This window comes from Procambarus clarkii, chromosome 92, assembly GCF_040958095.1.
Source record: "Procambarus clarkii isolate CNS0578487 chromosome 92, FALCON_Pclarkii_2.0, whole genome shotgun sequence".
NCBI classification, from domain to species: domain Eukaryota; kingdom Metazoa; phylum Arthropoda; class Malacostraca; order Decapoda; family Cambaridae; genus Procambarus; species Procambarus clarkii.
This window is the reverse complement of record NC_091241.1, coordinates 4,857,622-4,873,251: the sequence shown is the minus strand read 5'-3', so window position 1 is coordinate 4,873,251 and position 15,630 is coordinate 4,857,622. Positions and strand designations below refer to the sequence as shown.

At 43.6% G+C, this 15,630-nt stretch overlaps 1 protein-coding gene across 1 annotated transcript in view; it reads left to right on the top strand.

Moving 5' to 3' along the window:
• LOC123775132 (serine/threonine-protein kinase H1 homolog) overlaps positions 1–12,094 on the top strand; it is a 69,353-nt gene extending 57,259 nt beyond the window's left edge. The window contains exons 3-4 of the mRNA XM_045770032.2: positions 8,352–8,489; positions 9,260–12,094. Coding sequence (XP_045625988.2) covers positions 8,352–8,489; positions 9,260–9,442 — 321 coding nt within the window. The 3' untranslated portion in view covers positions 9,443–12,094. The remainder of the gene's footprint in view (positions 1–8,351; positions 8,490–9,259) is intronic.
• Positions 12,095–15,630: the final 3,536 nt, after the last annotated feature.

The window sequence follows — 15,630 nt, the reverse complement described above, 5'->3', positions numbered from 1 at the left end:
TCCTCGTCACGGCCCTTGTGGATTTGTTCATCAAGGGATCGACAGGATGAGTATAGGGTGCACAATAAACTAGCCTCGTCCGGCGTTTACAATAAACAACAAACCAATGGCGCTCATAAGGATGTTGAATATGTAGGACTTAGACTCCTCCTTGAGGAGTGCCAAGGTCCATAGTGATTGTTGTGGCGCCCGTCCCGTCGACACACACACACCTTGACTACCCTTGCTGCGAGGTGCAGCAGTCTTCACACTACTTCATGACTCTCACACTCCTGCATGCAAGCTCGCCCTTATCACGCTCATGTTCGATCATGCCCTTGATTTGTAAAAAGATATTAGGGGGGACTAAATATTCAATATGGTCTCATTCGACATCCTTAGCAGCCAGCACATGTGACCGCTCGTTTCCCCTCGGAGAAACGAGGGGAAACGTTCACATCTTTCCCCCAACATAAGGGGGAATCCACAGGAATCTGACCATTTGTTTGCCCACTCTTAGTTTGTCAAGGTCCTCTTATAACCTTCTGCAGTCGTCAGTTCTGGCATTCGTTATTAGCTTGGCGTGGTGTGCAGGCACTGTACGAGGTCACTGCCTCGGGGACCAGCAGCGGCGGTGGCCGGAATATTGAGCGGTGAAGGAGAGAGATTGAGAAATGGTTGAGATATTGACGGTGAAGATATCGAGTTATGGCGAGTGTGGGGCAGTGTGACGTGCGTGGGGCGAGGAGGAGGGGGGGGGGGGGGGCAGGAGGGGGAGGGGGGAGGATGGGTAGAGTGGCCGGGGTAACCCAACTACAGGATAAGAATGGCACCATTGTCTGGCGGCTGGGTGGTGGTAATGGGGGCCGGGCAAGGATGGTACCACCACCACCCCCATCCCCCCCCTCCCACCACCCCAGTCACCCCCCCCCCCTCCTCCATCACCCCAGTCACCCCCCCCCCACCACCCCACAACCCTTCTAACAACCCCAACTCGTAAAGTAATTAGTCAGTCAATTACAGTACTCTATTTATGTATGGTCATACGTGTATAATTCTTTATCAAATTTAAATGCATTATTCATTTATGCAAGAACCAATTAATATTAATAGCCTAATATTCATCATCATATTTACACATTATATGATACAACACGGGAATGGAAATGATGATATACAACGTAAAAACACATTGCAAATAATATTAATTATTAAAATTGTAATGCCAATTGGTTATAAAAATAGAATGGGCATAATGGTTATGGTCTTTATAATGGTTAATGGTTATATAATGGTCATAATGGGATAATGGTTATATCATTCACCATTCTATTAATGGGAAATGTGGTGGCCAAAGAGGCAGAAACAGAGGCTCCTCGTCCCTGGCGCGGGATAAAGTTAAAAAACAAATTTACATATGCCTAGGCCTAATATAAGACATATGTACTATATTGTAGTAAATGTGCAGGCAACACCTGGGGTAGCGTGTATAAAGACTACTCAAGGAATGTCTTGTGTCTTGTAGCGTGTAAAAGGCCTACCTTAAACTACTGTACTCAATAGCCTGGGGCCAGATTCACGAAAGCACTTACGCAAGCACTTACGAACGTGTACATCTTTCCTCAATCTTTGACGGCTTTAGTTACATTTATTAAACAGTTTACAAGCATGAAAACTTGCCAATCAACTGTTGTTATTTTTATAAACAGCCTCCTGGTGCTTCGGAGCTCATTAACTGTTTAATAATTGTAAACAAAGCCGCCAAAGATTGAGAAAAGATGTACAGGTTCGTAAGTGCTTGCTTAAGTACTTTCGTGAATCTGGCCCCAGGTGAATGGAACCAGCTAGCGTGTATTAGGCATGGGAACGTTACGTTAGGTTTCATTAGCAACATAGATGCAAAACCTTTTCCGGTTTGTCCAGATTTAATGGTACCAATTTTTACTTTCTAATTGTCCATTACGTCACTATATGTAGGATGGTGCACATGATTACTGTAAGAAGCGTGTCAAGAGGAGTGTGGGCGGGCTGATGGTACCAGTACCTCTTAGACACAAACTAGAGGGGTGTATCACCTTCTGCGGCCCCCACAAGTGGCAGTATTAGCTCAAGACACCAGAGTGTATATGTTGTAAATGACCCATCAAGTTACCAGGGGTCACCACAGGAAGGGTTGGTGGTGGTGGTGGTAGTCCGCTGTCTTCTCTACCCGCCGACCCCGTCACAAATATTACAAGGTGTAGACACGTCTTATCTTGTAAACTCGTAGAACCCACCAATCGTGTCCCAACTTTACCCAAGCCCGGCCCTGACTTGAGAGCTTGGTCCACCAGGCTGTTGCTTGGAGTGGCCCCGCAGGCCCACATATCCACCACACCCCGGTTGGTCCGGCACTTCTTTTAGAAAACAATTTAGTTTTCTTTTGAAGATGTTCCGGCAGTATTTCTTATACTTGCTGGTAGGACGTTGAACAACCGTGATTGATTGATGAAGATTAAGCCACCCAAGAGGTGGCACGGGCATGAATAGCCCGTAAGTGGTGGCCCTTTCGAGCCATTACCAGTATCAAAAGATGATACTGGATATCTGTGGAAGCGCAACTGCACCCTGCGTGACGGGAGATGTCTCCCGGACCAAGTGGTGACCAAATGGTGGAACAACCGTGGACCTCTGATGTTTATACAGTGTTCTCTGATTGTGCCTATGGCACCTCTGCTCTTCACTTCACTTCTGCATTTTCTTCCATATCGTTCACTCCAGTTTGTTGTTATTTTACTGTGTAGATTTGTGACCTGTCCCTCCAGTATTTTCCATGTGTATATTATTTGGTATCTCTCTCGTCTCCTTTCTAGTGAGTACATTGGGAGCGTTTTGAGACGATGCCGATAATTTAGGAGCTTTATCGTGTCTATGAATATTCTCTATGTTCTCATTATTCCCTCATTTCAGCAATCTCTCCTGCTCTGAAGGTTAGGTTAATGAGTGTCGAACAGTACTCAAGCTGGGACAACACCAGTGACGACGCGTCTGGCGTCAGGGAGGAGGGAGGGAGGGAGCGTCTGGCGTCAGGGAGGAGGGAGGGAGGGAGCGTCTGGCGTCAGGGAGGAGGGAGGGAGGGAGCGTCTGGCGTCAGGCAGGAGGGAGGGAGGGAGCGTCTGGCGTCAGGGAGGAGGGAGGGAGCGTCTGGCGTCAGGGAGGAGGGAGGGAGGGAGGGAGCGTCTGGCGTCAGGCAGGAGGGAGGGAGGGAGCGTCTGGCGTCAGGCAGGAGGGAGGGAGGGAGCGTCTGGCGTCAGGCAGGAGGGAGGGAGGGAGCGTCTGGCGTCAGGCAGGAGGGAGGGAGGGAGCGTCTGGCGTCAGGCAGAAGGGAGGGAGGGAGGGAGCGTCTGGCGTCAGGGAGGAGGGAGGGGAAGGGAGTCATCAGGGAAAGTGCTAAGCCATTACGACTATATAGCACTTGGAAGGGGTCAGGATAGGGATTTGGGATGGGACAGCGCGGGGGGGGGGGGGCGAGGTGGATGTTTGGCCCCTCAGACGCCAGCGGCCACCAGTGCAGGTGGCTAGGTGGATGTTTGGCCCTCAGACGCCAGCGGCCACCAGTGCAGGTGGCTGGAGTAAGGTAACGAGTCTAAAAGGTTCATCCCTGGAGAGTTTGGAGTTTGGATAACTAGCTGTAGTAGTTTTTATTATTATTATTAGTTTCTACCTCAGACGTGGCCACATATTTACAGTGCTAACCAGCATATATACATTTTCTTCTGTCCTCCATGGACAGGGTTAGAGAAGTGTTAAACATATAGTTCAAGGGTTTATTGAACAATCAACCACACAAGGTGATTCGGTGCTTTTAAAATGCTAAGCTAACCTACATACGTAAATACATAAAAGTGCAGAAAAAAATATGTACACCAGTTGATTGACAGTTGAGAGGCGGGACCAAAGAGCCAGAGCTCAACCCCCCCCCCCCCCCCCCGCAAACACAACTAGGTGAGTACACAGATACACAGATTTACGTATGCCCTACATAAAGTGTTCGATGTGTCTTTTACATAGTGTCATTAATGTGCATTTACAAAGGTGAAATGTATTTCTGATCAGCTTCCATATATACTTTATACACATACATATACATACAAACACATACGTACATATACAGTACATATATGCGAACAAGCCTGAATGGTCCCCAGGACTATATGCAACTGAAAACTCTGAATATTAAAACTTTTGTCCGGTCGTGTTGGTCGAGCGGTTAAGGGATCCTGTACGCCAGCAGAGTGCTCCTGACAGTATGGGTTCCAGTCATTTCTGGGGTGTGAGTTTTCAGTATACATATATACACACACATGCATTCACATATTTGTCTCTTTTACTGTGACAGGGAGAGATGTAGAGGTGTGTGAGGAGCAAGATAACTAGTAGTCTCACAGTGTAACGGCATAGATAACGCAGTCTCCGTGGCGTAGTGGTAAGACGCTCGCCTGGCCTTACCTGCTTGATGGGGTTCTGGGAGTTCTTCTACTCCCCAAGCCCGGCCCGAGGCCAGGCTCGACTTGGGAGAGTTTGGTCCACCAGGCTGTTGCTTGGAGCGGCCCGCCGGCCCACATACCCACCACAGCCCGGTTGATCCGGAACTTCTCTTAGAAAACAGTCCAGTTTTCTCTTGAAGATGTCCACTGTTGTTCCGGCAATATTTCTTATAGTCGCTGGGAGGACGTTGAACAACCGCGGACCTCTGATGTTTATACAGTGTTCTCTGATTGTGCCTATGGCACCTCTGCTCTTTGGTTCAATCCTGCATTTTCTTCCATTTCGTTCACTCCAGTACGTTGTTATTTTATTGTGCAGATTTGGTACTTGGCCCTCCGTTCCGTCCCGTTCCGCGAGCGCTTTGTCCTGGGTTCGTATCCTGGCCGGAGAGGATTTACCGGGTACAAATCCTTAACTGTAGCCTCTGTTTAACTCAACAGTAAAATGTGTACTTAGTTGTTAAAACGATTCTTGGTGGGGGTCGTACTCCAGGGACCATAGGATTAAGGACCTGCCTGAAACGCTACGCGTGCTGGTGGCTGTACAAGAATGTAACAACTCTTGTATATATAAATAAAAAAAATTAGTAGTAGAGGACTGTGCCTGGTTTATGGGCTATTCACGCCCGTGCCACCTCTTTGGTGGCTTAATCTTCATCGGTCAATCAATGGGTGGCTTAATATACATCAATCAATGTGGCTTGTGACAAGCTTGTGCAACAGGCGGCGAGAAGTTGTGCGGGCGACAGGTTGTGCCGCAAGCGGCAGGTCAAGTCGGGTCGGGATTGGGGAGTAGAACTCCCGAAACCCACTCCATGTATGCTCCAGGTAATATACAGGTGCGGTGAGCGTTGTTGTATAGAAGAGCATTTAGGGGGTACCTCACACGTGATAACAACAATAGTAAGTGTTCACGCCAGGCAGCTGTTCCTGTGAACACCTCACAACTGTTGTACATGATGCTATGGCGGTGTGTCCACTCACAGGATGAGTGCCGCTGCCCAGTAAACTCGTCCCTTGGCGCAAAATTTAAAGAAAATTACCCCTCAACAACAGTATTATATGTAACTTAAACCTTTTATTATGTATGCAGGGAAACGTGGTCTTTCTCTTACCACTTCTCGTAACTTCCACTGCAAGTGTCTACCATCCATTCACCTCACCAAGTGTCAGATATATGCCGAGCACTGTGTCAGATATGTCTACACGGGAGACATCTCCCGTCAAGCAGGGAGCAGTCGCACCTCCACAGATCTCCAGTATCAGCTCTTGATACTGGTAATGGCTCAAAAGGGCCACCACTTACGGGCTATTCATGCCCGTGCCACCTTTTGGGTGGCTTAATCATCATCATCATCATCATCATCAGATATGTCTGAACAAACATCATCGTAAATGGTAAATAAAAGGACTAGATTAGGTCAAGTCTGAGGGTGATGGTGTTATCTCCATGCAGTTGTGTGTGTGTAAATATGATAAGAAACTAAACAAGTGGTGGAATTTGTGGGGTTTAAATTAGGAAATATGAGGGTGGAGGCAGCAAGTACGGGGATGCGAGCGCGTTACACACAATACCTAAATGAAGTAATTGACAATATCGCGCACACAGATAAAAATGTTACTGTGGTCTCCGCCAGCCCCAGTCCTCTGACGCCATCAGCAGGCGCCACCACCCACCCGTGGGGGGGAGGGGGGGGGCGTAGACTATAATGGTATACTCTACACTGTAACCCCTTAATCAAATGTGGTCTAACAAAGTTTCCTCCTGGTTACATTAAGACAGGCCCTAGGCCTATCCAAGTGGTTTAACCAAGTTTACAAGCATATTTACACTATTCTAAATGGCTTACTCTCAGAAAGAATTAGTTCATATATGCGCTCGTGAATCCATCCTTGTCTTGAGTGACAGTGAACAATAGAAAGTTGTATTTACAAATTCGTCAGTTGAATATGTATAATATCTAATGTAGTGGATTGTAACTAATGAAATGTTTGTTTAAATCTACAATTTAGACCTGTTGTCTTGTGTATGATCCTCTGTCCTGTGTGGCAGTGAATATAAGCAGCATCCTTACTGCAATAAGACCTAATTGAATTACTACGATCTGGCAAAATTATATTTTAATTTTTATCATTTTGACACTGAAGATGTTAATAATGGGCACTCGTTCATACCTTTATAGGAATAGGGACAAATGGTTGGTTATCTTTGTGACTGGATTAATCATTAAATATATCCAGTAGATATAACATGGTTTTATTATATTGTTTATAGTTTTGTCCGTGGTATGTATAATAAGAAGTGGTGGAGACGGTAACTTACACTAAATGACAGACTTAAGGAACATAAGTGTCAAGTCTGCAGACAAAAACATTGCTCTCTTCTGTCATGTTAGACACTCTTAATCATCCTGGAGATTGATTGGCCTTCTAAAATAATCTTTCCTGCCTCTACTCTTCACAGACGCCGTCTTGTCGAATCCGTTCTGATACACAACATGCCCAACGTGGACCTTAGTCCTGGCTTTGTTCCTGTTGACTCTCTACCCTTAGTAGAGCGACGGTCTCGTTTCATGCAGGTCGGCGTTCAATCCCCGACCGTCCACCAACTGGTTGGGCACCATTCCCTTTCCCCCCCCCCCCCCGTCCCATCCCAAATCCTTATCCTGACCCCTTCCCTGTGCTATGTAGTCATAACGGCTTGGCGCTTTCTCCTGATAGTTTCCTTCCCTTCCCTTCCATTCCCTTTCCCATCCCTTCCCTTCCCTTCCCTTCCCTTTCCCTTCCCCTTCCCTTCCCTTTCCCTTCCCTTCCCTTTCCCTTCCCTTCCCTTCCCTTTCCCTTCCCTTTCACAGTACCATGAAAGGGTACTTCCCTCCAACCTTCTTAACAAACGAGACCTGACAAACTTTGCCCCTGTTGCTTATTCCTATCCTCTTCTTGTTCTTACCTTTATACTTACTCTTATTCTTACTCATCCTATTCGTACCCTCATCTTATTCTTACATTCGTCCCATGCTTATCTTGTTTTTACATTCATCCTATTCTTACCTTGTTCTTACATTCATTCCATTTTTACCTTGTTCTTACATTCATCTTATTCTTACCTTGTTCTTACATTCATTCCATTTTTACCTTGTTCTTACATTCATTCCATTTTTACCTTGTTCTTACATTCATCCTATTCTTACCTTGTTCTTACATTCATCCTATTCTTACCTTGTTCTTACATTCATCCTATTCTTACCTTGTTCTTACATTCATCCTATTCTTACCTTGTTCTTACATTCATCCTATTCTTACCTTGTTCTTACATTCATCCTATTCTTACCTTGTTCTTACATTCATCCTATTCTTACCTTGTTCTTACATTCATCCTATTCTTACCTTGTTCTTACATTCATCCTATTCTTACCTTGTTCTTACATTCATCCTATTCTTACCTTGTTCTTACATTCATCCTATTCTTACCTTGTTCTTACATTCATCCTATTCTTACCTTATTCTTACATTCATTCCATTCTTACCTTGTTCTTACATTCATCATATTCTTACCTTGTTCTGACATTCATCATATTCTTACCTTGTTCTGACATTCATCCCATGCTTACCTTATTTGTACATTCATCCTCTTCTTATCTTCACAATATTCATACCTGCTTCTCATCTCACATCTTACTCTTGCCTTAGGTATTTACCTGTAACATCCTCTCATCTTTTACATGACTTGATAATGATCCAGGAAGGACCTAAACGTCATAGTTCCCCATTTTGTGATGTGCATGTTTGGTCATCAGACCAAACATGCATCACAACAGTAACATTATAGTAATGTTTGTTTTGCAGGTGTGGGAGGAGGTGAGCGAGAGCGGGCGGGACTTCGTGCGTCGGGTGCTGGAGATCAACCCACAGTTGAGGTTGACTGCAGTAGAGGCACTAGCACATAAATGGATCCTCGCCCACCACTCTTCCACCTCACAACAGGTCTCTTACTCATTATGTTTCTCTTTCTAATTCGCTCAATATTTGCACAACTATTAGAGATAGGTTAAAGAAAAGTAAATTCCCAAATACTTCCTTTAGTAAAATATGCAAGAGGTATTCAAAGATTCCTGCCATATGCAGAAAATATGTGTGATCATTGACAATCCAGCTGATGATAGTCCAGCAATAATTTAATTAGTATTCTTGGGGTCAGGAAGCCTGTGCATATATATATATATATATATAACCAGCCATGACAGGGCGGATCTCATTGAAACTTAAAATACTGAACAAGTTAGAGGATGTTGATTCCAACATTTTCTTCAGAAGGTAAGATGCAACACAAACAAGGAGCAGCAATTTCAAGCTCAACAAGCCACAATGTAGGACTGAGAACAGGAGATGCTTTTTCACCCACAGGGTTATTAACCCATGGAACCGCCTATCCACCAAAGTAGCAAATGTCAAAATTATGTTGAATTTTAAAATATACTTAGAAAAGGTAAAGGCAAATAAGGGGACCTTCGACAAGCTGCCGGCTTCCTGTCCTCATTGAGGACACCCTGGCCATTAGGGTGATTTACCACTCGGGTAAATCGGGTATAGCAGTCTCAAGTTAACAATTTACATTTGAGTCTTTGGAGTCATACTGGTATACTAGAATTCCATTGTTAGGGACTGGAAGCCTGTTAGGTTTACTGAGATTTGTTTATTGTACAAGATGCTGGATGTTTTCAGCATTGTTTTAATAGTCTCATTTATTGCAACAGTCACAGTCACCTGGGGGTTCGTGGAGCCGGCGCTCATCCTCCCACTCATCCAGGTCTGCACGTTCAGCCACATCACTACGGACAGTACGCAGACGTGTCAAGCCTCAGGAACTGGAGAAGTTGAACCAATCGCTGCTTTCATCCATTGCTCGCCCCACTCAGCACCCTGCGTACATGTCCTGAGAGCAACCTGGCCAGTGATAACCGAGTAACTTATTACATTTCTCATTGCCACAGTTGCCGAAGTGTTTGTGTTGCTGCAGTGAACACAGCAGGCACTGGTATCTTATTTACCTTGGTGGGACCAGTTAGTATATTGATTAATGAAATGTTCATTAAGGATAATTTTCTGTGATTCTAAGAGATTATTTTGAAACCACCCTTCATGGTTAAAAAACTGTTAACATTGTGTGTTGTAATTAATGCTGTATCTCGCCTCTTACAGCTTCATGCTGTGAAGGCATATTATATGAACAGTGCAATGAGAACAGCTCCAGCATACCTGTACTAGCACTGTTAGCAGTCACTATTGCCAGATTATGCCATGAGCATATTTCAGTGCCAGCCATTCATCACATGCTCTGTGATGTGATTAACACATCTGGAAGTAATGCATTGCTCGTGATCGGCAGTCGGCAAACAAATATTAACTTCTGTTTAATATCAATAGATGTATGGAAAATATTTTTATATATAATAGAGAAATTGGAAAATAAATGATGGTGAACACTGGAAAGTGTCAAGTCTTGCAATGCTAGACTTAAATATTTTTTACTGTGAGTGCAATTCCTGAAAAGCATAATAATTGTGATTGGTAAGTGATGGAATGTTATTAATGAATGAAAGAATTTGGTTTAACAAATGTATGAAGATTTTTAATTGATGCATCAATTGGAAACTAGATTTTTAAGGATAAAATACTGTTGAAATACTGTTGGGTGTTATGAGTATAGCATATATATTTTCTAATATACAGGTTTCATTTTCCAGCACTTTTATTCCTGAACTCTGCTACTTTTTGTGTGTTTGTGTTGCATTGCAACATTTGTCTACCATAGATCAGTCTTATTGACTGCACAGACACTTGCAAACATGTACGTATTCACATACACAAACATGCATTCATGTACACACAAACATACATACAGGGCTTCTCAGCCAAGCAGATGGCACTTAGGGGTCATATTCCTAGGTTCTCTGGTTCAATTTCTGGCCGAGGCAAAAAACAAATGGGCAATTTCTTTCACCTGATGCCTCTGTTCACCCAGCAATAAATAGGTACCTAGGAGCTAGACAGCTGCTATGGACTGCATCCTGGGGGATGTGTGTGTGTTAGAAAGAAATATATGTAGTAGATACGGTAGAGGAAAATAGGCAGAGAGTCAGTATATTAGACAACAGACCGTTAGAAAGGCATGGACCAAGGGGCTAACAGCTCAGTCCTGCAGGCACAAATAGTAAATACATGTGTGACACACACACACACACACACACACACACACACACGTACGTACGTATGTGTGTACTCGCCTAATTGTGCTTGCGGGGGTTGAGCTTTGGCTCTTTGGTCCCGGTTTGTGTGTGTGTGTGTGTTTAATTTAGGGAAAGAGCGCAAGAAGTAAACCCAGATATAATTGGAATCACGGAAACAAAACTCTCAGGAATCATAACAAATGCGGTGTTCCCACAGGATTTCACTGTAATAAGGAATGAGAGGTAGGGGAGGAGGCAGAGTGGCCGTACTTATGAGAAAGGAATGGAGCTTCAAGGAGATAATTATCGCAGGCTGTGAAGGGTTTAGAGGCTACATAACAGGCACTATGACGATGGGAGGACATAGAGTAGTAGTAGCAGTGATATATAACCCACCACCAAATGACAGAAGACCCAGGCAAGAGTATGACAGAAACAACATGGCAGTTAATAACGTAATTGAGAGGGCAGCCTCTGCTGCCTGCAGAAATCGATCCCATCTGCTTATCATGGGGGACTTCAATCACAGAAGGATAGACTAGGAGAACAAGGAACCGCACGGAGGAGAGGATACATGGAGAGCCAAACTAGTGGAGGTGGCGACAAGAAACTTTCCAGGCCAACATGTCAGGGAACCCACTAGGATGAGGGGAAACGATGAACCAGCGAGACTCGACCTAGTCTGCACTCTGAATGACTCCAACATAAGGGAAATTGACTTCGAGGCCCCAGTAGGAATGAGCAATCACAGTGTACTGATGTTTGAGTATCTGGGCAAAGAAGGGCTAAAGTACTCAAGAAATGGAACTGAAAGCAAAAGGCTAGCATTCTGTAAGGGAAATTACGAGGCGATAAGAAAATTCCTAACAGATATAACATGGGAATCAGAGCTAAGGGGATAGACGGCCCAAGGCATGATGGAATACATCACGCAGAAGTGCAAGGAGGCAGCAGAAAAGTTTATCCCATCCCAAATGGTAAAAAATGAAATACAGATGAGAAACCCATGGTTTAATCAGAGATGTAAGCTAGCTAAGCAACAAAGTAAAAGAGCATAGAGAAACTATAGAAATAACAGGACACATGAGAGCAGAGAAGGTTACCAGAGAGCCAGGAATGAATACATCAGGGTGAAAAGAGAGGCAGAAGGGCAATATGAAAACGACATAGCAAGCAAGGCCAAGACCCAACCCAAATTGCTGTACAGCTACATCAGGAGTAAGACAACAGTGATGGAACAGGTAATGAAACTGAGGATAGGGGCAGACAGATTCACTACAAATGACAAAGAAGTGTGTGAGGAACTTGGTATGAAATTCCAGGAAGGCTTCACATTAGAGCAAGGAGAAATTCCAGAGATAAGAGAGAAAATAATTAACCAGGCACCACTAGAAGAATGAGATTACCAGTGGAGATGTAAGGAAGCTTTTGCTAGAGTTGGATGTGACAAAGACTATAGGAAAGACCGAGAGAGAGAAAGAGAAAAACACACACACAGAACACAGGGGTGGGAGGTGTGGGTGGTGGCTGAGTGGACAGTGCTCTAGACTCATGGGCCTAGGGACTGGGGTTCGATTCCCCGGCACTACCAGAAAAACAAATGGGCAGTTTCCTTCACCCTGATGCACCTGTTACTTAGCAGTAAATAGGTACCTGGGAGTAAGACCTACTTCTTGGGTGTGTGTGTGTGTGTACTTACCTAATCACCTAATTGTACTCGACTAATTGTGTGTGTGGAAAAAAAAGTAGTTAGTAACAGTTGATTGATTGACAGTTGAAGAGGCGGGCCGAAAGAGCAGAGCTCAACCCCCGCAAGCACAACTAGGTGAAATACACAAAAACAGAAATTCAACAGCTTGCCATTATTACAGAGGTTAATTCCAGGTGAAATGCATAATTCACTGCATAATTCCAGGTGAAATGCATAATTACCATTGCTAATTTACCTGCCTCCCCGTCTCTCTGCTGCTACTTCCTGCAGTTTAGATGATACTAACTGAACGTAGCCAAAACGCAGTAAGCATACGTATTATTTATTGGCCAATGATGCGTTGGTATAAATTTTGGAGTGGACAAAAGAAACTGGAGGAGCTCTCCAGTTGGATGAAATTAGTTGAAGGAAAACAAAAGTAGATGTCAGACATCCACTTTGGTCTAATTAAGACCTTTTGCGACTTCTATAATACTTTTGCACTACCGCTCGCAGGATGATCATGGGGTGCACAATAAACTAGCTGCTGCTGGTGACAACAATCAAAATATGCTTACTGGATGCAGGAGGAGAGAGAGATGGCACACTTAAGTTAACCTTCTTGTTTATATGCTTTTGTTGAAGCACTTGTTTGTAATTAATATAATTGGTAATTGTGTGATCTGTGATTATAGAATATGGCAAGTTTGCTCAGAGAAGGTGCATTTATTTATTATATATATACATGTATGCATTTCTTTTTTTACAACATTTATATATCCGTTTTCTCATTTAAGTTAAGGTTGCATGAATGATACAGCAATCTTGTAGATTTTAATACAATTTTCAGGTATTGTGGGTGTTAGCACTGAGTAGGAGACTTGTTATACTTGCTCATCAATTTATTCTGTATTAGTGCCAACTTAATGTGTGGACATGGCAGTTTATTATGTGTGTACGTGTTGGGTACCTGTGTAGACATGGCAGTTTATTATGTGTACGTGTTGGCTACCTGTGTAGACATGGCAGTTTATTATGTGTACATGTTGGCTACCTGTGTAGACATGGCAGTTTATTATGTGTACGTGTTGGCTACCTGTGTGGACATGGCAGTTTATTATGTGTACGTGTTGGCTACCTGTGTAGACATGGCAGTTTATTATGTGTACATGTTGGCTACCTGTGTAGACATGGCAGTTTATTATGTGTACATGTTGGCTACCTGTGTAGACATGGCAGTTTATTATGTGTGTACATGTTGGCTACCTGTGTAGACATGGCAGTTTATTATGTGTACGTGTTGGCTACCTGTGTGGACATGGCAGTTTATTATGTGTACGTGTTGGCTACCTGTGTAGACATGGCAGTTTATTATGTGTACATGTTGGCTACCTGTGTGGACATGGCAGTTTATTATGTGTGTACATGTTGGCTACCTGTGTGGACATGGCAGTTTATTATGTGTGTACATGTTGGCTACCTGTGTGGACATGGCTGTTTATTATGTGTGTACATGTTGGCTACCTGTGTAGACATGGCTGTTTATTATGTGTGTACATGTTGGCTACCTGTGTAGACATGGCAGTTTATTATGTGTGTACATGTTGGCTACCTGTGTAGACATGGCAGTTTATTATGTGTGTACATGTTGGCTACCTGTGTGGACATGGCAGTTTATTATGTGTGTACATGTTGGCTACCTGTGTGGACATGGCTGTTTATTATGTGTGTACATGTTGGCTACCTGTGTAGACATGGCTGTTTATTATGTGTACGTGTTGGCTACCTGTGTAGACATGGCAGTTTATTTGGTTTACATGTCACTATTCTTTGTTCAAGTTGGCTAACTCTAAGGACATGCTAGTTTGTGAATATTTGCAAACACATATTCATCATTCATGTATGTGTGTGTGTACATTTTAGGAAAAAGCACCTCTTTTTCCCTAAAATGTCTGTTACTGTATTTAATTTTGGTTTGTTCGGATAAAAAAGTTCGGATAACTGGTGGGGCAGGCAGCAGTCTGAATAAAAATATGCAATAAAGATGGAAATAGTTTGCCCAGTGACTGTACACATTGCCACGTAAGCAGTCTTTAAATTCTGCCATGGCATTAGGGACATTAGAGTACTTAATGGCACTAGAATGGCAGTCTGCTGAGGTTACCTCATCATTATTAATCTCCACTTCAGTCAACCCAGCACCATCATCATCCACTACCAACTTTTCTATCTCAATAACAGTGCTCCATCAACTATAATCTTCAAGTTAACAAGTGGATTAGAACTTCTCATATTGGTGAGTACAAACAAAAGCCTGTCAAATTTCTGCAACAAAATTGTCAATTTTCCCCCTAGCTTTTCTAAATGACAAACCACTTATCCGAACACCACAGGTTATCCGTTCAGTCTTGGTCCCGGGGGTTTCAAAAAGCATGTGGCTGACTGTATATAAATTGTCAACCACACTATCGTGAAAATAAAAATTTCATTCACTTAGGCACTAGGAGACTTGAACCGCTTACCCCATGGTGTGAGGCAGAGGCTCTACCACTGCACTATTCGGGAGGCCCACTTGGATAGATTTCAGAAGCAGTAAAACAGAGGCCTCTGTTTAAGAGGGGCAGGGAAAGTATAACATTTCAGTTGGGTAGTGGTTTGCTGCCTCTGAGATTTTTACTATGGGGCTTCTCGAATTGCTAAGTGGGAGAGTTTCTGCCTCGCACTGTGGGGTCAGCAGTTTGAGTCGCCTAGTGCTAATTGAATGAATTACTGTATGTGTGTGTGTGTGTGTGTGTGTGTGTGTGTGTGTGTGTGTGTGTGTGTGTGTGTGTGTAATTACCTAAGTGTAGTTACAGGATGAGAGCTACGCTCGTGGTGTCCCGTCTTCCCAGCACTCTTTGTCATATAACGCTTTGAAACTACTGACGGTCTTGGCCTCCACCACCTTCTCACTTAACTTGTTCCAACCGTCTACCACTCTATTTGCGAAGGTGAATTTTCTTATATTTCTTCGGCATCTGTGTTTAGCTAGTTTAAATCTATGACCTCTTGTTCTTGAAGTGCCAGGTCTCAGGAAATCTTCCCTGTCGATTTTATCAATTCCTGTTACTATTTTGTATGTAGTGATCATATCACCTCTTTTTCTTCTGTCTTCTAGTTTTGGCATGTTTAATGCTTCCAACCTCTCCTCGTAGCTCTTGTGTGTGTG